Source organism: Fomitiporia mediterranea, assembly GCF_000271605.1.
Source record: "Fomitiporia mediterranea MF3/22 unplaced genomic scaffold FOMMEscaffold_1, whole genome shotgun sequence".
Lineage (NCBI taxonomy): Eukaryota > Fungi > Basidiomycota > Agaricomycetes > Hymenochaetales > Hymenochaetaceae > Fomitiporia > Fomitiporia mediterranea.
The window spans coordinates 3,036,702-3,056,580 of record NW_006760386.1 but is presented as its reverse complement, the minus strand read 5'-3'; the positions used below and the strand labels follow the sequence as shown (position 1 = coordinate 3,056,580).

Below are 19,879 nucleotides of genomic sequence, written 5' to 3'. Positions count from 1 at the left end.
GTTCCCTGTATAAAAGGTCTTATTAATACATAAACTAGTGTATCTACTGTCTACTAGAGCTATTGTTTGAATCTAGAGGGATTCTGAGAAGGGAGCTAAGAGGACAAGGACCTAGAGCTAGTGTCTAAAACATTCTCAGATGAACTACTACTTGTTCTGAAGGGAACATACAGCTTGTACAGTCTTATTGTCTAAGAGGGTAAGTATATGTGTTAACATTTCCTTATTAACCTCTCTCTTTTAACAAGGACAGACTTATGTTCTCAGCTGTGAACTCAGCTGAGACTATCCCTACTTAATACTATAGACAAACTACTAAGTAGTAAATAGGGCTAGGTAGTGTTCTGAACATTCTGAGATCTTAGAACACAAAAGTAGTAGGTTAGATTGTACAGATTTAGACTCAGATGAAGTGTAAAGAGAAGAATCAAGAGAATCAGAAGAAGTAGGAGAACTATCTACTTTTGTTTTTGACTTTTTTCTTTCTAATAAATAATTTTGTTGATTTACTTTTTCTACTTTTTCTACTTTTTCTACTTTTCTTACTTTATTTACTTCTAATCCTACAGTGTCTATTGAATCAAAAGTAGCTATTAAAAAATCTGAGTCATAGCTCTTCAGTACTACATTCACTGTTAGGCCTCTACAAAATCCTAGAGTATGTAGTCAGAGTCTAAGAGTTCTAAGGTGACTTCTGGATTTGTAAAGAAGGCTTCTTACTACAAATCCTACTTGTCACTTGTTATTACTCTAATGACCTGACAGATATACTGTTACTTCTGTAGGCAGTCCTTAATCTGGTGCTCTGACTTTCTACAGGCAAAGTATGCTCCTTACTTTCAGGCTTCTCTAATGTTCATTAGAACAGATTGATTACAAATTACAGACAGATTGATTTGAGAGCTCAGAACTGTTAGAGCTAGACACATGTGTAAGTATTCTGTATAGACTTGACACATCTGAGCTACAGCTTAGTCAAAGGAAATAGTGTGTATCTTCCACTCAGTATAAGTGACCAGTTCTAGTATTATTCTGAGAATCTTATTAACTAGTTCTGAGTAAAGAGCTTTTTTAAGTATTCTGATAAGGACATTATTAAACCTGAGTGTGAATCCTACCTTCTAGGCCAGAATATTGAACTCCTGAAAGAAGGCATTAGCAGAATGTTTGCCCTGTTATAGAGATACAAGCTTGTTCTATACATTGTACTTCTTATTCAGATTAATGAAGGAAGTATAGAGCTGCCCTATGAATTCCAAATACAACTCATTGTTCTGAAGTTGGATTAGGCTTCTGATCCAATGTCCTTTGATCCAGTTCTGAGCCCAGGTGGCTGTGTTGCCTTCCTTCATAAAGGAGAGGACAAATAGGATGTGATTAAGATCTAAGGATAGATTAGTTAAAGCAGTAGTCATATATAGTTTGACTTAGTACTGGAAGTCCTTAAAGTACTACCTATTAAAGTCTGAAGGGTAGGCTATATATACTTTCTTTCTAGAACAGGTTGTAACTTTCAGAATGTTTAGAACAGGTTCTGAAGGGGTTAAGAGTATATGGTTAGTAAAGGCCTCTTAGATAGAGGTCTACACATATTAAGCTAGTTCTACTCATAACTGCTGATCTGGCAGGACAGTAGGGGTGACAGTCAGTGTAGGAGGGTCTATGTTTATACTATAAAGGAATTGGCACTAAACTAAAAGGGGTAATGAATAGAAGAAGGGTGGTAAAAGTTTAAGAGGGTTTAGAAAGTTTAAAATTTAAAAATGTAGAAGGGTTAGGACAAAGAAAAGAGATTGACACAATAGTGAGTACTAATGCTTAAAACATAGGAGAGTTGTAGGGTAGTAATAGGGAGTCTTGATCTGATGTCAGCAACAGTGTAGAGGGGACCTGAAGACTCAGTAAGGGGACCCAGGCTACAACTATCCTACACAACAGAAATATGGAACACAAGTACTAGAACATAGTCAGAACTTACAGAACAGGTGGAGAGAGAGAGTGAGACAAGAGTAGAGTATATAGAGTGAGTCTAAGAGTACAGGACTACCTAGAGTAGACAAGATCAAGACTATAGGACTAGTCTGATCTTGTACATCTATATATACTAAACTACACAAGAGTACTCAGAGAGTATGAGCTATTAAGAATGATAAGCTATGAAGAATGAAAGAAAGAAAGGTCAAAGATAAAGGTACAAAGAATGAAGGGATAAACAAAGAGTAAGAGACTATAGAATGAACAAAGAATGAAGGGGTGGTTAAAGGAGTAGAATAATAAAGTAAGGAAGGGTAGTAGTAAGAGTCAGTATGTATATAGTCTATAGACAGTACTCCTGAGGGACAGAAGTCCTAAGTTCTAGTACAGAAGGGTGTAGAACCCTTAGAACTGAAGGTACAAGAGTAGAGAATTGTAACACTCTACTTACTTGTATTTGTATTTGTTAGCATGTTGAGGTTGTAATGTTTCCTAAACAATAGGAAATATTCTTCCATAGGTTTGTGTGCTACTCACAAGGATACTAAGAGTTAGTCACACTAGTAGGGGTTCAGTAGACTCTACTCATAGTGTATAGGTGTCAATACAAGTTGACTGTGTAGTTTGTAATAAGCTTCATCATCCTTAGATTAAAGTAATATATATGCTATCTAATATTGTATGTCTCAGATGTATGTCTTGGAAGACATGTCTTAGCAATAGTGTATATTTGCAAGACGTTTGTGTGATTTGAGACATATGATGCATTTATCTGAAATAAATGTTAACACTCCCCTTCAAACTTATACTAGTTGATCAGACTAATATAATGTTTGATATGTGTTTGTCCATTGTTTTTATTAATATCATTTACATTCACAATGTAAATGTTTCGTTTGCTTCATATATTAAGTCCACTGTAAGTGTTACGTTTGTCTAATGTATTATTATTACATTCAATGTAATAAACTGATTGTAAGTTCAATTTTTATTGCTAAGAGAGCTGTAGGATCTCTTTAGCATTTGTTCGTTCGTAGTTTTATTATTATTACTATTATAGTTGTCACTATAATGTTTTATCATTCGTATGATAGTAGTTTTTCTTGTTTACAATATAATATGATATAATATGATTTCCTTTCGTTTGTTTTTCATGTCATATTGTTTGTTTTGTGTCATAGTATGTTTATTTTATCATACTGTATTGTTCTACAGTTGTTCTGTTATTCGTTCCATTCATATTTGTATTATTATACATGTAGTTTGTTTTGTATTCTTACACTCAAAGTGTAATTATAATTGTAATTCATTTGTATTGTTTCGTTTGTATAGTTAATACTATATTTAATAACAATGTGTGTGTTATTAATTTGTTTGTTGTTAATTTGTATTTTTGTGCATTTGAATTGTGTTACTAGTAGTTTTTCCACTTTTACTTTTGTAATGAAACTGTTGAATCATGCCTGTAAAATGTGCTGTCAATGTTATTATGATGTCCTCTATTCATCATGTATCATCTTCGTTTGTGTTTGTTTTGTATTCATACCTTTTAAGCATTTAATAATAGTTCTATGCCTTTATATTGAAGCATTGTATTGTTTGCAATTTGTAATATCATTTATGATATGTCAGATCACTTCATATCAAGGTCAATTGAGGTTTTATTCATTGTAATTTGTTTTATTTTATCATCTGACTGTTTGTAAGTCTGTTTAGGCACATTATTTATGTTTTAAACATATGGTACGTTTGTATCGTTTTGCCATTTTGTAATAGATATATTTGATATTGTTATATGTGTGCATTGTGTTTGTTATTGTTTAATGTGTCCTTTGACTTTTACAAACTATAACATTATTTGTATGTTTGTATTGTTTTATTATTGTGATAATGTTTTTATTATCATTGTATAGTGTTATTTGATTAATATATATTGCTTTGTACAATTATAATACATGTTTGTTGTTTTTATTTTGTAGATAGATGAAATAGTATATTTTGCAGTTCTATTTTTCATTGTATATCATAATATTTGTTTGTTTATTGTTTATTTTGTATCAAATTCTGTTTGATATTGTTTTAATTATTATATTTGCTTTATTTGCTGAATATATGTATGTGTTTGTTATGAAATATGAATTTATTTCATTTATTTTGAGTGTATTACTCATTTTTGTTCATTATGATTGACATTATCTTGTTTTATTTGAAAGGATTAACGTTTTGATTGCTGTTACATTCATTGCTTCTTTTAATTTTAGCAAGTGCTTTGCACGTCTAGTGTAGATTGCTTTGAGAATATGTGCCATTTCTTGGCTTGTCTGAATTATTTCCCAGTTATACGTCCAAATATTATTTTGTTTACTTAGTTATTTGTTTGCTATTATGTCCTGCATGTTAGGGAATAAGCATTAGAAGTTTCACATGATGCATAATCATTATTTTCAATGTAACATACGTTCTGTTGCAGAAGACATAGTTCTGTTCTATAATTCTGTATAGTTTGATATGTACCAGAGATGCTTTTCCACTCAACATTGTTGTATGTAGTGTACTTCTCTGTGTTTAGGTATATAATCCATAATATATTCTTTTGTAATTTGTTCAATAGTGTTATGTATAGTGTAACCATCAAAGTTTTTAGAGAAAATGTCTCTTGTATAAGTATATTATCATTGGATTCATTGGATTCACTTGTCAGATTCAACAGATTTGCTTTGAATTTGTTGTGATAACTTTATAATTGTGTTTTGTAGGATGTACAACATTAAATAGTGACATAGTCAATATTTCTGCATCATTTAATTGTTTGCTATGTTTCAATCGTTCTTTCATTATGTTTTATGTTTTGTGAATATATGCCATTATTACTCCCCTTCAATTTGAGAAGGTTTGCTTTGAGTAATTGGCTTTTGTGTATAATTGATTCGTTTGTATGTTTTCATCATTCTATTATTCATTTAAGCATTGTATGTGAATGTGTGAATGTGTTTTGTTGAATAATTTCAATGTTATTCATTATCTTTGTCTGATTTAGTTATTAATTCTTTTTTTTAGCATTATACTGATTGTTATTTGAGTTTATACTCAAATAGATTGTATGTATGCTTGTGTATTTTGTTTGATTGTTATACATACGTCTGAATAGTTTGTTATTTGGATAATTATAATCTATAGTATTATTTAGCAAAGATAAGTTTGTGTATTTTGTCTGTTATATTTGCATACGTTGTGATGCATTATTTCTATTCACTCAGTATCATTTGTCTTTTGTTTGATGACAAAAGTATTCAAGCTATTGTGTCTTGTTTCCATTCTGTTTATTAATTTTATTCTTTTGTGATGGACACAAGCTCAAGCAAGGCTGTTAATTAAGAATACACTGTTATGATATTGTTTGAACTTTGAATAGTTAATGATATTTGTTATGTATTAATCATAGATATATTCTTTGTGAATAAATATTTTTCCACTGTTTACAGTGATTGATTAAATCCGTCATACATTGTAGATGTTTAATTATATGTGAAGCGTCTGATTGAGTTTCCAGAACACCCAAGCTTATCCTGTTTCTTTTGGGTTGCATTCTGGTGTGTGTCTGTCTTTTGTGTACTTGGTAGTAGTGTTCTTTCTGTTGCTTGGCCCTTCAGACTATCTAATGTTAGGCTCTAATGTTTTGTAGCATTAGTTATTTTGTTTTGTGTCTGTATTATTGTATTTTGTCAAGTTTTTAAGTAACGTTTAATTGTTTATAACATTTTGTATGTTAATGATATTTTTGATACATCTGAAATAAGTTTATATTGTTTAAACTGTTTGTATTAATTGTATTGACTTAATACTTCATTATCATGTATGTCATATTGATACATTATATTGCTACAATGTATTTGTAACTATTGTTTTTTCGATTTTCGCATTATAATAGTAATTGTGTAAGGTATAAGATATGTATTTGTCTGTATAGTTTATAATGTTGATATTATACATATATGCATCATTATATTGTTTCATTGTTTGTAGTGTTATGTTTTAATTTAATGTAATACTTTGTATAAGTATATATGTTTGTTATTATATGTTTTGAATGTTTGCAACATTGTTTTGTATGTTTTATTAATTGTTTTTATTGTTATTATGTGTTTGTTCAATTGTATTTGCATATAACTTTGTATTATTTAATAATTAATAGTTTTATGCATTCGAATGTATTATTATTACTTTGTACGTTTGTATATTCGTATATCTATGCAATATATTCGTATATGGTAAATATATGTTATTTATTGTGACTGTGTGTTTGTGATAGTATAAATTGTTTTTATATTTGAGTTATTATGCTTTAGTTGCATTTATACTCTCGTTTTCATATTATTTGTTTGTCTAATCATTATTAGTTTGATTGTACATTCACAATAGTATTTCTTTATATTATTATTATGCTTTGCTAGCATTATTCTTTCGTTTATAGTATTAATCATTTGTATTATTAATATAATATTAAATGTTTGTTCGTTATGTGAGATGTTATTATTATAACGTATCTTTGTAGTGTAAGATGAAGTAATTCAGTGTTTGGATATAGTATTGCTGGGTATTCATTGCTTTTAAAGCAACTAATCTGTCCAAAGTTATTTTAATAAATCAATGTGTGTTTAGGATGCTCAGACAGGTGTGTCTAGGTCCTCATAGATAATACATTCCTTCTACAAGTATTGTAGCATGTCTTGTTGTATAAAGTGATTGTAGTCTTCAGGACAAGACAATTTGCATTTGGTATGCTCAGATGGGAGCACCAAAGGTTTGTAGACAAGTAGAATAGATTGTACATGTAGAATCAAGTGGATTCAGTGTTAAATAAAGTAGTTTGATGTTACTTATCAAGTATAATATGATTGAGTGTATCTAATCATTTGTACTATAGTGTATAGTACACCAAAGCGTTCAAGATGACAATTGTGGTGCATATAGTTATACATATAACTACTGAGGGGGAAATCATAATTGTAGAGATGATGATTTTGAAGTATTGTGTTTGTAGAGGGTAAGATAAAAGTGTAGTAACAATGTAGATATGAGTAGGGAGTGCAAGGCTCATAACCTGTTAGTGTGTTAAGGTCACAATGTTTCCTAAACAATAGGAAATATTCTTCTGTAAGTTTGCACACTGCTCACAAGGATACTAAGAGTTAGTCACACTAGTAGGGGTTCAGTAGACTCTGCTCATAGTGTATAGGTGTCAATACAAGTCAACTGTGTAGTTTGTAATAAGCTTTATTGTCCTTAGATTAAAGTAATATATATGCTATCTAATATTGTATGTCTTGGATGTATGTCTTGGAAGACATGTCTCAGTAATAGTGTATATTTACAAGACGTTTGTGTGATTTGAGACATATGATGCATTTATCTGAAATAAATGTTAACAGTATTATAATAGATACAGTCAGTCTTATTCACTCTTTGTACAAATCTTAACACAGACTATATAGAGTCTTATATTAGGAGGAGGTCCTCTCAGCTTTGTTCTCTTACAGAACTGTTAGTCAACCAGTACACTAAGTGTACTACTATTACTATGTATGTATTCTTAAATTATATTCCTTCTTAATTATTATAAATAATAATGAATTGTATAAAATACATTATTATTATTATTTTTTATTAATTTAATAATAACTAGGTATAAAGGAAAATAATTACTATTAAGAAATATACAGTTTTGTAAAGTTTGTAAAACATTATAAATATATATTATTCTTTAAAAATATTAACATTCTTATTATACCTTTTAAAAAAGAGAGGTCTGATATTATACTTTTATATACTTAAAAAGAGTGTTACTCTTATACACTTCTTCCTAATATAGTCCTGAACAATATTAGTTAAAGAATGTATAATAGTAAATAAGTTTTTTTAAAACATCCTTTAACTGTACTATAATAACTAGTATGATTTTGACAGAATATTAGTAGGACAGTATTAATATTAAGGGCTTTTGAACAAGTTTGTTAAATAGTAATTAGTAGTTTGTGTAAGATATACTTACTTTACTAGTTCTGAGTGTTAGGAATAGTAATAGAATAGAGTATAGAGGGTAAGACTTGTAGACTTGTAGAGTAAGAGGGTAGAGGAGTCCTACTTTAGTCAAGTTACAAGTATAGTCTAGTAGGTTAGTAATAGAGTACTTTTAAGTACTAGATAACTTAAGTTAATAAAACTACTTTTGAGAGCCAAACTGGTCTCCTTATATACCTTTTGTTAGAGTAATGTTACTCTAGTAACTTTAGTAACTCTCTTTACTATTGTTCCTATAAAGTAGAGCTAGCTAATCCTTTAGACTGTATACTATACTAGTTTGTGTCTTCTATTAATCTTCTGACACTAGTTTGTGTCTTCTTGTATTCTAGATTAATCTTCTAGTAACTCCTTTACTATATTATTATGTCTTCCATACTTCCTCTCAAGCTTCTAATGACTCATTATGAGTCCTCCTAACTAATTATACTTTCTAAACTGTGTAATACTTTTCCTATAAAGTAGAGCTTTCTATTGTTCTATAGTCTTTTTATAACTCTGTCTGACTCAACCTGTACTTCTTGTACACTAGTTTGTAATACACTTTCTTATAAGGTAGAGTATTATAACTTCTAATAACTCCTTATAACTTCTGTAATATAAAAGGCTGTACTTCTGTACTACCCCTAGAACTTACAACCAAAGTTCTAGACTGTTTTATGTACATTCTAGAACTGACAACTAGAGTTTTAGATCTTTCCCTAAGTCTTCTTTAATTAACTTAGTTTAGGAGACAATTATCCTTATTAACTTCTAGCCTTATTTTTGTACTTTGGTATTCAATCATAGAACTTACAACTAGAGTTCTAGATTGTCTCATGTATTCCTTATGTTGTTTTTATATAGTCCTTATGTTTATAACTTTATTACTTTCTCATTTGTATGAGTAAAGTATATATAAGAAACTACTTTCTTATAGTCTCTCTTTAGAGCTCTCAGTTCCTTTCCCTTACACTAATACTAGTCCTCCTCAAGTATAGAGCTTTAGAGTACTGGCTCTGACTCTTTACTAGCTCTAACAGTCCTTTATCTTTATACAAAGTGTTTCTAGCTAGCTATATAGTTTCTCTTATAAGTAAGTATAATATTTTTCTTTATCTCTTCAGGTTTTCTCCTAGTCTTTCTCTACTATTCTCCTTACTTTGAACATTATACTCTTTCCAGATCCTCTCTCTATACAAGCATACTAAATGACTTGTCTTTAGTTAAAGTTATTAAGTAATATAGTACTAGAGTATATATTTAACCTTAAAGAGATAAAGACCTTGTCTACAAGTTTTGTTACCTTTTCCTAACTGACTTAGTACTTACTCCTTCCTGTCCCCTCTCTCTACTAATAGATTGATCACTTATTAGTAATGATTAGAGGTTTATAATACTAAGCTAGAGTTCTTACTAAGTAGGACAATAAAGGTAGTCTAGGGATCTGGCCAATCTTTAGACTTGTAACTAATAGAGTTTTGTTCATAAACTACTTGGTTCCAAGTCTTGAGTTAGGCTTTCCAAATTTAGTTACTGTATTTTACAATTCCTAACAGTATGTTAGTTTTATTAAAGGTTATTTAACTTTCTAACTACTAGTTTACCTGTTTTACTCTTCTACTATAGTAACTAGTATAAATTTGACAAAATATTGCTAGAGCAGTTGATATAATAGCTCTGTGACTAAGATTGGTGGATAACTACTTGTAGTAAGTTAGTTGCTTTAAAGGTCATTTGGCCACCAAACCTGTTAGTCTCTACTAGTATAGTATATTATAGTATGTTGTACAATTTTGAAAAAAGGTTGACAATACAAAGGCCTCCTGAACAGAGTCAGCCAGGTTTCAATCAGCAGCGCGTTAATTGCTTTAAAGGCTGTTTGACTGCCAGACTCGTTGGTCTCTGCCATTATAACGTCTTGTCTAATTTAGACAGGAGGTGGTAGACTAAGTCAGTACTGAGGCTCCCAAAGAAGACCCAGTCAGGTTTCAATCAGCAGTAATGTCGATCAGTCTCCTTGGACACTGTTGGCTGATGCAACAGTACATCGAGCATGCTGCGAGGCAAGGATCAATCAATGACGAATAGGGAAAGGGAAACGTGTCATTGACTTTTGAGTTATTTTCGCCTGGCGTCTAAGAATAGCGACGGAAGCTTTAGTGAAGGTTTGGACAGAGCGGATGAACGTTGGAGGCTCGCTGACTGAGGTAAACGCGATTGTATGTAGCATGCTGTCATTTATGTGGACGCAAGATTGTCTGAAGCACCCCGGGCTGGCGGATGCATGATTGGAAGAAGAACAGGAGGATTACGTCGGAGAAGTGGGGTATATGTCATGTGTCTTCTGAGTGAGCGGTGAAAGAATTGATTGAAGAATCTGTGAATAGAGTCTGTAGTGCACTGAACGCATAATACCCCGGACCGCAAGGGGAGTTCTTGAGTGGAGAGCCATGCGGATGATCGCATGGGTACATTGTGGTGATATTCCCGACCAGACCCCATATGGCCACGTCAGCCTTCGCGTCTCTCGACAGCGTCGATATCCCAGAACGGACGGGGATCGCCAACGGCTATGTCTCGCGCAGTCCTCGCTCCGTAATGAGCGTCGACTAATTGGCGGAGAGAGCGAGATGCGGGAGAATTATTAAAGACGAGAGGGGGACAAGCGAGGCTGGCCGGATAAGGACATGTCATTTGAACTAGATTTTCAGGCACGCACGAGCGACGTGTCTGTAGTGGACTGCTATTTCGGGGCTTTGTATCTTCCCGCTCATTATTTCACCTCTTTCTTATTTGCCTTGCATAGACGCTCTTTTTCCCGTCGACATCTCTCTCCCCTACAACCATCACCTACACTCATTAATCACACACACACACACACTCACACACACTTTGTAGCCGCGGACAATTGGGCGAGACAAAAATAGGCCAAGAGGAAGGGTCCCAGAGCCCGATCCGGTAGACTGGCTTCCAACGACGCGTGGAACGCTCGCAAGGCCCGAATTCACCCAGCTCCTTTCTCGTCTCTTGCCTGAGTCTCTCCGTCCGTCAGCTCATCTCCTCTCTCTCTTCCACCTTCCATCACACACCCTAGGCTGCAATGCGCAGCGAGGACCCCTCCGCATACACCACTCCTAATGACCCTGCCACCTGGCTGCGCGACGACCACCGCATCATTCTCTATACGCTCGTCAGTCTTGCACTCGTCGTCGGTGGTCACCGCACCTGGCGCGAATACCATCGTTACAAGGAAAATGCGGCCCGGCGAGCGAAGATAGCCCGTCTTGTCGAGTCGACGCGCAAGGAGAAGGAAAGAGAGCGAAGAGTGGGACTTGGGCTTACTTTAGATGCGGTGGACAGGGACAATGTAAATGTCACGTCGCCGCCACCCGCAGTGGCAGTTACCCATGGCACTCCCGAAGCGCCTCCCGACCTTCCGCGTGCCAGCTCAAGCAAGTCCGTGGTCTCGTTAACGTCGGTACAGGACTCGAGGAGCAGCGGAGAAAGTGCCACCGCGACGAAGAGACCGAAAGACCGTCGGAAACGCGGAAGAGACGTGCACAAAGAGTTCCTCAAGCAGGAACGCAAGAAAGGCGCTACTATTCCCACTGTCGTTGCTGGCTCTTCAACCTCGTATGAACATTCTCGCGGAACAGCACTCCTTCAAGTTCAGACGACGACCTCAGGGTCTGACGCCGATGCTTCACGCTCGCGCTCGTCGTCGCGTGCACGCTCTCACTCAATATCCGACTATGACGACGGTTCCACCGAGGATACCCCGAGACCGCAGTCCAAGCACGCCGAGTCATCTACATCTTTGCGATTTACTCCGCCCCCGCCGGACACTGCGACACAACGTGCACATGACACCGACGGACGGAGTGAATGGCCGTCCGTCTCATGGTCGGCCCCATTACCACCTCTTGACGTAGCCGAAGCTACGCATGCATCAAATTCGAATTTGAATGTTATTGATGAAACGAATACAGGAGCACACATAGGAAGGGTCGATGATATTAATCCTACTACACAACGAAAGGCCCGTACGCCTACGCCGCCGCTCACCCATAGCGGTCCTTCGAGTACTACCTCTGGGTCCATCTCCTCGAGCTCCACTTCCGCAGGCGCGAGCTCACCTCCTTTGCACTCTCTTAATCTCGACCTCATCATTGAAGACGGTGAATCACAACCAGAGGCTGTGACGATTTCCCAGCCCATACCGTCCGTTCCCACCGTCAAGTCTCAGCCGCCTTGGCTCGGCTCCGATTCACGCATTCCATCTCGGCACAGACCAGATGACAGTCGGAACAAACAACACCCACAGAAAACGCTCTCATCTAGTTCTGCGGCGTCTTTTGCTACATCGGATGCGAGCGCGAGCGGAAGCCCGACTGTGCCCTGGGAGAACGAGAGCGGTTATGCAAGTGCGGCCGCGACGTTCTATGGTGCACGGCGCCGAGGGAGCAGGAGTCCCCCGCCTCCACCACGGTTTAGATCGTTATCCCGGACGGCAGGTTCACCGTATCATCAGAATTCTCACAACCTACCTGGGGTGAACCCGGGATTTCTGGTAACTGGAATGTCGCCGAGTCCCACGCCACCACCATCAGCACCTCCGCATGGAAATGGACAAGGTGTAACGTCTCCGGCGTACCGGAATACACTTGACCAGGCCAGAAGGAGAGAGGAAGCTCAGAGACGTGAAGCCGAGAGGTATCGGCACGAATGTGAAATGCTAAAGTTACGGTGGAGTGAAGATGTGGAGAGGGGACGCAGGAGAGAGGCTGAGGTGAGTTATTCTTGATCCTGTGGTGGTTTCGCTTTCTCTCGTTTGATATTTTTACCTCAACATTTTTACCCCGTTTGTCCCATTTTGCGCGTCGCATCTTTCAGATGGATACTGATATAACCTGTGTTCTATTTTGAACTACTTTTTCAGCTGCAAGCACAACTTCAGCAAATGACGAATCACATGCACGCGCTTTCTTTGACGATGTCACAAATGCAGATGTATTCTCATCCTTACATGACTCATCCGCATCCGAATTCGCATCCACACGCACAACATAATCAACAACAACAACAGCTCTCACAACAAACGCGTTCCGGCTTTGCGGTGCATCCCCACCTCCCTCACATGTCTACCATGCCTCCCATACCCTCCGTTCCCCCGGTACCTGGATCTGGACCGTACGGCTACCCACCATCACCGTTCAATAGTCCGGGTCCGGCAGCTCCCACGTCAATTCCGAGACCAGGACACGGGGCGTCACCACATTCATACCCTCTTGTAAATATTACAGCTCTTCCGCATATGGCACCTCGCTCTTGTTCAATGCCGAGTTCTGTGAACGGGTCTCCGGCGAGGGAATATGCGTTTGGCTTTGGTGGTGGGTTCGTTTCAGGGGTGGGAGATGCTGCGGGTGTACTTAGTGAGGGGGACCAAAGCAGAGAAGAAGGTTCGAAAGGTCAAGAGGAGAGAAACGAAGAGGAAGTAGGAGAGGATATTAACGAGGAGCTCGCAGAAGCTATTTTGAAGAGACCGGGGACTATACGATCTGCTTCTGCTGGGTCGGCTGGGTCTCGGAGGTCGGGGTCAGGCTCGGCCGGGACGTCGCCGACTTCGTTTGGTGGACTTGGACTTGGGGTCGCCGCCCCAGGAGCTCTTGGAGGGGGTATGAGGACTACAAGTGTTGTGGGTCGAGCGACGCGTGATGGGTTTACGTTTGCCAGTCTGTCTGAATTGGGGAACCCGCAGCCTAGGTCGTTCAGGGATGAGAGAGACGAGGAGGAGTGGTTGGTATTCGACTCAGATCGACGGGATGAAGGGAACGTCGACTCAGAGGGGGAACGGGAATGGGAGGGAGGAGAGGGCGACGCGAGAGATGACGGGGAACACCTGCAAGACGATACATCGTTTGGGCATGAGCGACCTCTATGTGAAGATGTTCATACGAGTGCAAGCGAAGCAACCGGGAATGTAGACGAGGGCTCCGAGAAGGATAAGTATTGAGAGCGATGATATTGTTGAGCGGGTGGAAGTTGAAGAGGTGAAAGGAAAGAAAACAAGACGAGACTCAAAATGAAACACGCTATATCACCATGATTGATCATTAAATTCATTTGTTGAATGATATCCTAATATCCCAATATCCCAATCGCATACTGCATTATCGAATATGAATGCCTGCAATGTTCTTTATTTGCTTTGTTTTCTCGTGCCTCGGTCTTATCAGACGTCTATAGTAGACTTTTGTAGTTCCAGACTAGTGGTGTTTAGGTTTCAGGATGACAGAACTTTGAAATTTACTCAGTCTGTATATCAAATATGAATACTTACAACGTTCTTTGCCTTGTCCTTTGTACCTCAGTCTTATCAGCTGGTTTGAGCATACTCGACCTTGGAATTTAATCTGTATATCAAGTATGAATATATGCTATGTTCTTTGAATTCACGGTTCTAGTGGTTTTAAGGATACCAATTCTTACCGATCTGTCGTGTATTAGTGTTGGTACTCATGATGGTTTTCTGATTTACTAAGTCTGTGTGATGCTGGGCGGCATTTTAGAACCTTTGTTCAAACATTCGTCCTCCGAGGGCGATCGACATGATCGGCACGGCGCAGTCGTGTTCCGGAGCATAGCCACACGGACTAGTAATTTATATAATATATTGCTTGCGTCATTTCCCACATGGTCAATCACCAGTTTGAGCCCGTGTCGTTCGGGAATATGCGACTGGGTTCTCTTGTTTTCGCGAGAGATGCTCGTGGGTGTAAAATAAAGAGATGCTGTGGTACCCTCGCAACGCCATCACTCTGTGGTGGTTGCTTGCGTGCGCCTTTGTGAAATTTGATCCTCCATTTACGTCGAGGCGACCAACGGCGTCGCACGGCACAGCTCCACTCCACTGTTCGTCATTGTTTGTTGCGAAGGGGGGCAGCCGCAGTCTCGCACTAGAATCATAGGTAGGATTATATCATCTTAGCACGGTCTGTCGCACGCGGGGACCACGCCCCCACACTCCCTTCTCCAACCGCTTTAATTTTTCATTTTTTTTTTCATTTGACTTAAACAAAGGAGCCGGGGCTACCCTATTTTTGTTCGTCCTGATTCATCCCGTCCCTACTTTTTCGGAATTCGACAAATCTTCTCTCTCTACTCTCACCTCCTTGGACTTTGACCTCCATCTCCACCACCTAATGATGCTTGACCATCGTACCCGTATGACGAAGTCCGCCTTCACTACTGCGGCGCTGGCCGCCGTGAATGCAGTGGGCGTGAACGCTGCGCAGTCGTTCAAGCTCTCCCAGAATCATTCGGGGGCTAACTTGTGAGTCGCCTGTGTCGTTTTTGACGTCTTCACCAAGTGGCTGACAACGTTATCGGTGTTTTGAAATCGTCTGGAACATAACCTAGCTTAGACAATTGGACGTTCTACAATGGGATCGACGCAAACACCACCGGGAACGTCCTCTTCCAAACGAAAGAGCAAGCTCAACAAGAAAATGTACGCAATGAATCCCATCTCTCGCATCGTCCACAACACCACTCTAATTTCTAATCCATAATCAATCATCACCCCATCTCATCGCAATGGACAGCTCACATTCCTCAACAACGCGGGCAACTTCGTCATCAAAGTCGACAACACAACCGACGGGTCAAACGACCCAACCTTCGGTCGACCCAGTGTAAAGCTTCTATCCTCATACACAATCAACTCGGGGAACCTCGTCCTGTTCGACGCAGTACACATGCCATTCGGGGTGCGTCTGGCTTTCGGCCTCTTCATTTCTATTTTTAGAACAATCCGCAGCAGAGTGTGTGCTGACTATAGAACGCGTGTTTGTGGTGCTTTTTATATGTTTCAATTTAAATTCGATCGATCAATGATGCTGTATGCTATTATTGGCGACTATCGGCGAGCAGTGTTCAGGTGCGCAGTTGGTTTTCTTGAAATGGAGGGGACATGAGGCGTTCTGACATCATCGAATGACTTTTTTTCTTTTGGTTTTGCAATGCAGTCTGGCCTGCGTTCTGGAGTCAGGGACAAATATGGCCGAATGACGGCGAAATCGACCTTATTGAAGGTGTACGTTACCTGTTTCTCGTCTTCACAAAAGCTTCCGGACCATAATGAGTGAATTGAGTACTAATTACATTTTAATCACAGGTAAACATGAGGACCCAAAACCAAATCTCACTGCACACACTCGACGGATGCACGCACCCAGACAACACATCCTCTTCCTCAATCGAGACAGGCCAACTCATCTCAACCGACTGCTTCAACCAAACAAACGGGAACCAAGGGTGTATCGTCCAAGTACCCGGCAACTCTTACGGCCAGACATTTTCCCAAACCGGCGGAGGTGTATACGCACTGAACTGGAACACCTCAGGACTCTACATGTGGTTCTTCCCTCGTTCAAGCATCCCCTCCGACCTACCCACAGACAACCCCAACCCAGATGGCTGGGGTCTACCCTCTGCAGCGTACCCCACATCCTCATGCGACTCAAGCAAGTTCCTCCAAGCCCAGACGTTGATCCTCGATATCACGATTTGCGGGAACTTTGCTGGTGCTGCTGACGTCTTCACGTCTACGGGATGTTCGGGTGTATGCACGGACTTGGTGAAGACGCCGAGTAATTATGATAATGCGTTTTTCGAGATTTCGTATATTCGGGTGTTTAGTCAGAATGGAAGTGGGAGTAGTGGGAGTGGAAGTGGAAGTGGAGCGGTAGGTATGCGTTGGTGGTTGAGGGAGACGTACTTCCTTCCGATGCTTGTAGCGATTTTCGCTGTGGGCTTGTCTTTCGTTGCTCTATAGATTTCCGTTGTGCATAGGCTTTCTGCAGACTTTGGACTCTTATCACGTTGGAACGCTGCTATTCACATGCTTTCATTCCCATTTGCTCCTTTTACTTACTCCTTCATAGTTCTCCCGCACGTCGTTCTGCTCTTCCTTTATCAGCTCACGTTGGATTATACCAATCATTGGCTTTCGCAAACAATATTAATGCTCTGCGCCACTCGAGTACCGGACTTTGCAGTACAATCATATGACAATGTTGAGAGTGTCGAAAATCCTAATTTATGAATTTACGACGACTACTTTGTGCATTGTAGTCCTGGGCCCTGGCGTGTTTTGAGTCAGCGATAAAAAAATTATATTCGTTAGATAATGGATCTAAAACACATCTTGGGGACGGAGAAAAGTCACAAACCGCATGGTAATTAATTCGTTCGAGACACTCTCACCAAACTGGGCAATGCAGATCTACCAAATAAAGAATTTATACAAAAAGAGATTGTCATTATTCATTCAGAACTGCAGGCGGGATTACTAGATTCTAACTGCGATCTGACTCTGCGATGATGACGATTGTCTTATACTCTTATACAATGTCTCCCTCTCTTGCAACTCGGCTCACACGATCTCTCCTTCTCTCCCTTTCTTCTACTAGTACGTCGCATTATCTATCGCAGTCTGCTTGAACCGATTACTGGAGCATAAACATCTCTCTCTTTCTCCATGGCTTTTGATACTCCAAAGCGTATCGAAGTCAAATATGACGAATCGGAGGTACAGGGCGTGCTTGCGTTGCTCAAAGCATCCCCATTCCCTGATAAAGCACCAATCGATACGGACACGCCATGGAAGCTCGGAATTGATTATGATTATCTGAAAATGCTGAAGGAGAGGTTCGAGACCGAATGGAGTTGGAAAACGCTCGAAAAGAAGATCGCAAAGTTCGAAAACTATACGGTTCATTATGAGTATAAGGGAGACGTTTTGGACTTGCATTACGTTCATGTAAAGAGTCAGCGGAGTAATGCTATTCCTCTTATTCTTCTTCATGGCTGGCCAGGTATGTCTCCATAAGCAAGCCCATTTCGACATAATAGTAACTGACTAACTGCTATACCTAAGGCTCTTTCTTCGATTTTCATAAAGTGATTGAGCCATTGACCAACCCGCCTGGTCCTGACTTGCCTGCGTGAGTTCTCGATTATCAGCACACATATTTGACTCTCAATAATACTAATACTCTTTGATGCTAATATTTAAGGTTTGATGTTGTTGTTCCCTCACTACCTGGATATTTCCTGTCTACTTTACCCAGACGTGATGGCTGGAACCTAGTGGATATCGCTCGTTTATTTGACGGACTCATGACGTCTGTCCTTGGATACAGGAAATACACTGGCCAAGGTGGAGATTGGGTCAGTTATATGCGTTATTACGAGCATCGCGCAAGCTTAACTGAATATGGCCACTTTTTATGTAGGGTTCTTTCATTATACGTATTATGGCCAATATGTTCCCCGATTCATGTTCACTTGTGCACTTCAACATGTTCTACGTTGAATCTTCATCTTCATCTGACATATCACGACTTTCCGAGTCAGAGAAGAAGTACGCCGAGCGCTGGAACGAGAAACGTGCCACCACTTTCGGTTATTTGTCACTCCAAACGACTAAGGTTTGCTTCTCTCTAAAGGTGTTGGAAACTTCATGCTAATAGTTATTGTCAAATTGGAATTTGTTCTGCAGCCATTTACGATTGGATCGGCAATAGCTTCGTCTCCACTTGCTATCCTAGCGTATATCGGCGAAAAGATTTACGGATGGTCAGATCCAGACCTCATAGATCCGCAAGATTTGCTTGACACTGTCGCCCTCTATTACCTGAGTGGCTGCTTCCCAACTTCCGTCATAATGTACAACCAGGTCCGTCTTACTTATGTAGACCCCATGAAAAACAACTAATTGACGTACTGTCTGATCCTCAATAGAGTGGCACGCTGCTACGCAAAATGTTCTTACCGGCCACAGAGGGTCACTTCTTGATAAAGAATAAGTTCGGATACTCAGTTTTCGTCAGTCTTTCTTCCTTTCAGAGTCCGTCTCACAATTAGAGCTGAAGATCTAACCATTCTAGCCGTATGAGTCTGCGCGCGCAGCGAAGGTAGACGTTGAGACGTTTGGACCACTCGCTTATATCAAAGGTTAGTATTCAGAATCAGATCACTTGCGAGAGTTTTGAAAAGTCAAAATACTCACTGCTTCAATTTCGTGGACTCGCAGAACATGAGAGCGGCGGGCATTTCCCCGCTCTTGATAGTCCGGAGGCATTGGTAAATGACCTACGCGAGTTTTTCGGAGAACATTGGAGCCGTGTTTGAGATTGTGAAAAGTAGTAATTAAAATGGAGTATCGACCGGGCAGTTATCAATAGGGCTTGGTCCCGTACTGTATTATACGGATACAGCATTTTCGTATACAGTGCCGTACCGTATCCGTATAAAAAATTTGACTCAAAAATACGGCACGTATTTTACGGGCCGTAACCGTATATAGTCTGTATAATACGGACTGTATACGCCTGTATACGATATACGGCTACTAAATGAAAGAAACTCTTGCTCTAAGCATAATACTGAAGCTCTAATAAGTAGTATTCAATGTTCAGACACTTATACTAGCATTTACTAATATATTCAGCACTATTATTGTAAAAGTATGTGCAATCTGATATATATTCCGATATATAGGTACATCACATGACTCGACTTTATGACAAATATCACAGACTAAATTACATAACAAAATGTCAATAAGTCAAATTTTATACATTTCATGTAGATTACAGCGTTTCCGGAAAACTATGAGAGTCGCGTTGTTTTTTTTTCCACCTTGCCACCTGCCAAATGAGGCAGGTGACTTCAACCACCTTTTTGTTTAGACACATACAAAACCTCTGTACTGTTTTTCCACTTAATATACACCTTTTTATACATTAAAACATATGTTGAACCTTTTCAATTACAATTC

The 19,879-nt window shown here is 39.1% G+C and overlaps 4 protein-coding genes across 4 annotated transcripts; 3 read left to right on the top strand and 1 right to left on the bottom strand.

Annotated features, from left to right (window-relative positions):
* Window positions 1-10,545: 10,545 nt before the first annotated feature.
* Window positions 10,546-10,808, bottom strand: FOMMEDRAFT_150470 (uncharacterized protein; the record flags this gene model as incomplete). The annotated part of the gene is made up of 2 exons (XM_007261772.1): window positions 10,546-10,643; window positions 10,754-10,808. The coding sequence occupies 2 exons, from the start codon at window positions 10,806-10,808 to the stop codon at window positions 10,546-10,548; spliced, it is 153 nt and encodes a 50-aa protein (XP_007261834.1).
* A 326-nt stretch (window positions 10,809-11,134) lies between these two features.
* FOMMEDRAFT_164725 (uncharacterized protein) lies at window positions 11,135-14,182 on the top strand (the record flags this gene model as incomplete). Its single annotated transcript, XM_007261771.1, has 2 exons — window positions 11,135-12,823; window positions 12,974-14,182. The coding sequence occupies 2 exons, from the start codon at window positions 11,135-11,137 to the stop codon at window positions 14,045-14,047; spliced, it is 2,763 nt and encodes a 920-aa protein (XP_007261833.1). The 3' UTR covers window positions 14,048-14,182.
* A 1,057-nt stretch (window positions 14,183-15,239) lies between these two features.
* Window positions 15,240-16,870, top strand: FOMMEDRAFT_130930 (uncharacterized protein; the record flags this gene model as incomplete). The annotated part of the gene is made up of 6 exons (XM_007261770.1): window positions 15,240-15,367; window positions 15,454-15,544; window positions 15,639-15,803; window positions 15,854-15,857; window positions 16,062-16,129; window positions 16,211-16,870. 6 exons carry the CDS (start codon window positions 15,240-15,242, stop codon window positions 16,868-16,870), a joined length of 1,116 nt encoding a protein of 371 aa, XP_007261832.1.
* A 605-nt stretch (window positions 16,871-17,475) lies between these two features.
* FOMMEDRAFT_164724 (alpha/beta-hydrolase) lies at window positions 17,476-19,230 on the top strand (the record flags this gene model as incomplete). The annotated part of the gene is made up of 8 exons (XM_007261769.1): window positions 17,476-17,912; window positions 17,975-18,041; window positions 18,114-18,267; window positions 18,333-18,527; window positions 18,599-18,775; window positions 18,841-18,924; window positions 18,987-19,053; window positions 19,133-19,230. The coding sequence occupies exons 1-8, from the start codon at window positions 17,576-17,578 to the stop codon at window positions 19,228-19,230; spliced, it is 1,179 nt and encodes a 392-aa protein (XP_007261831.1). The 5' UTR covers window positions 17,476-17,575.
* Window positions 19,231-19,879: the final 649 nt, after the last annotated feature.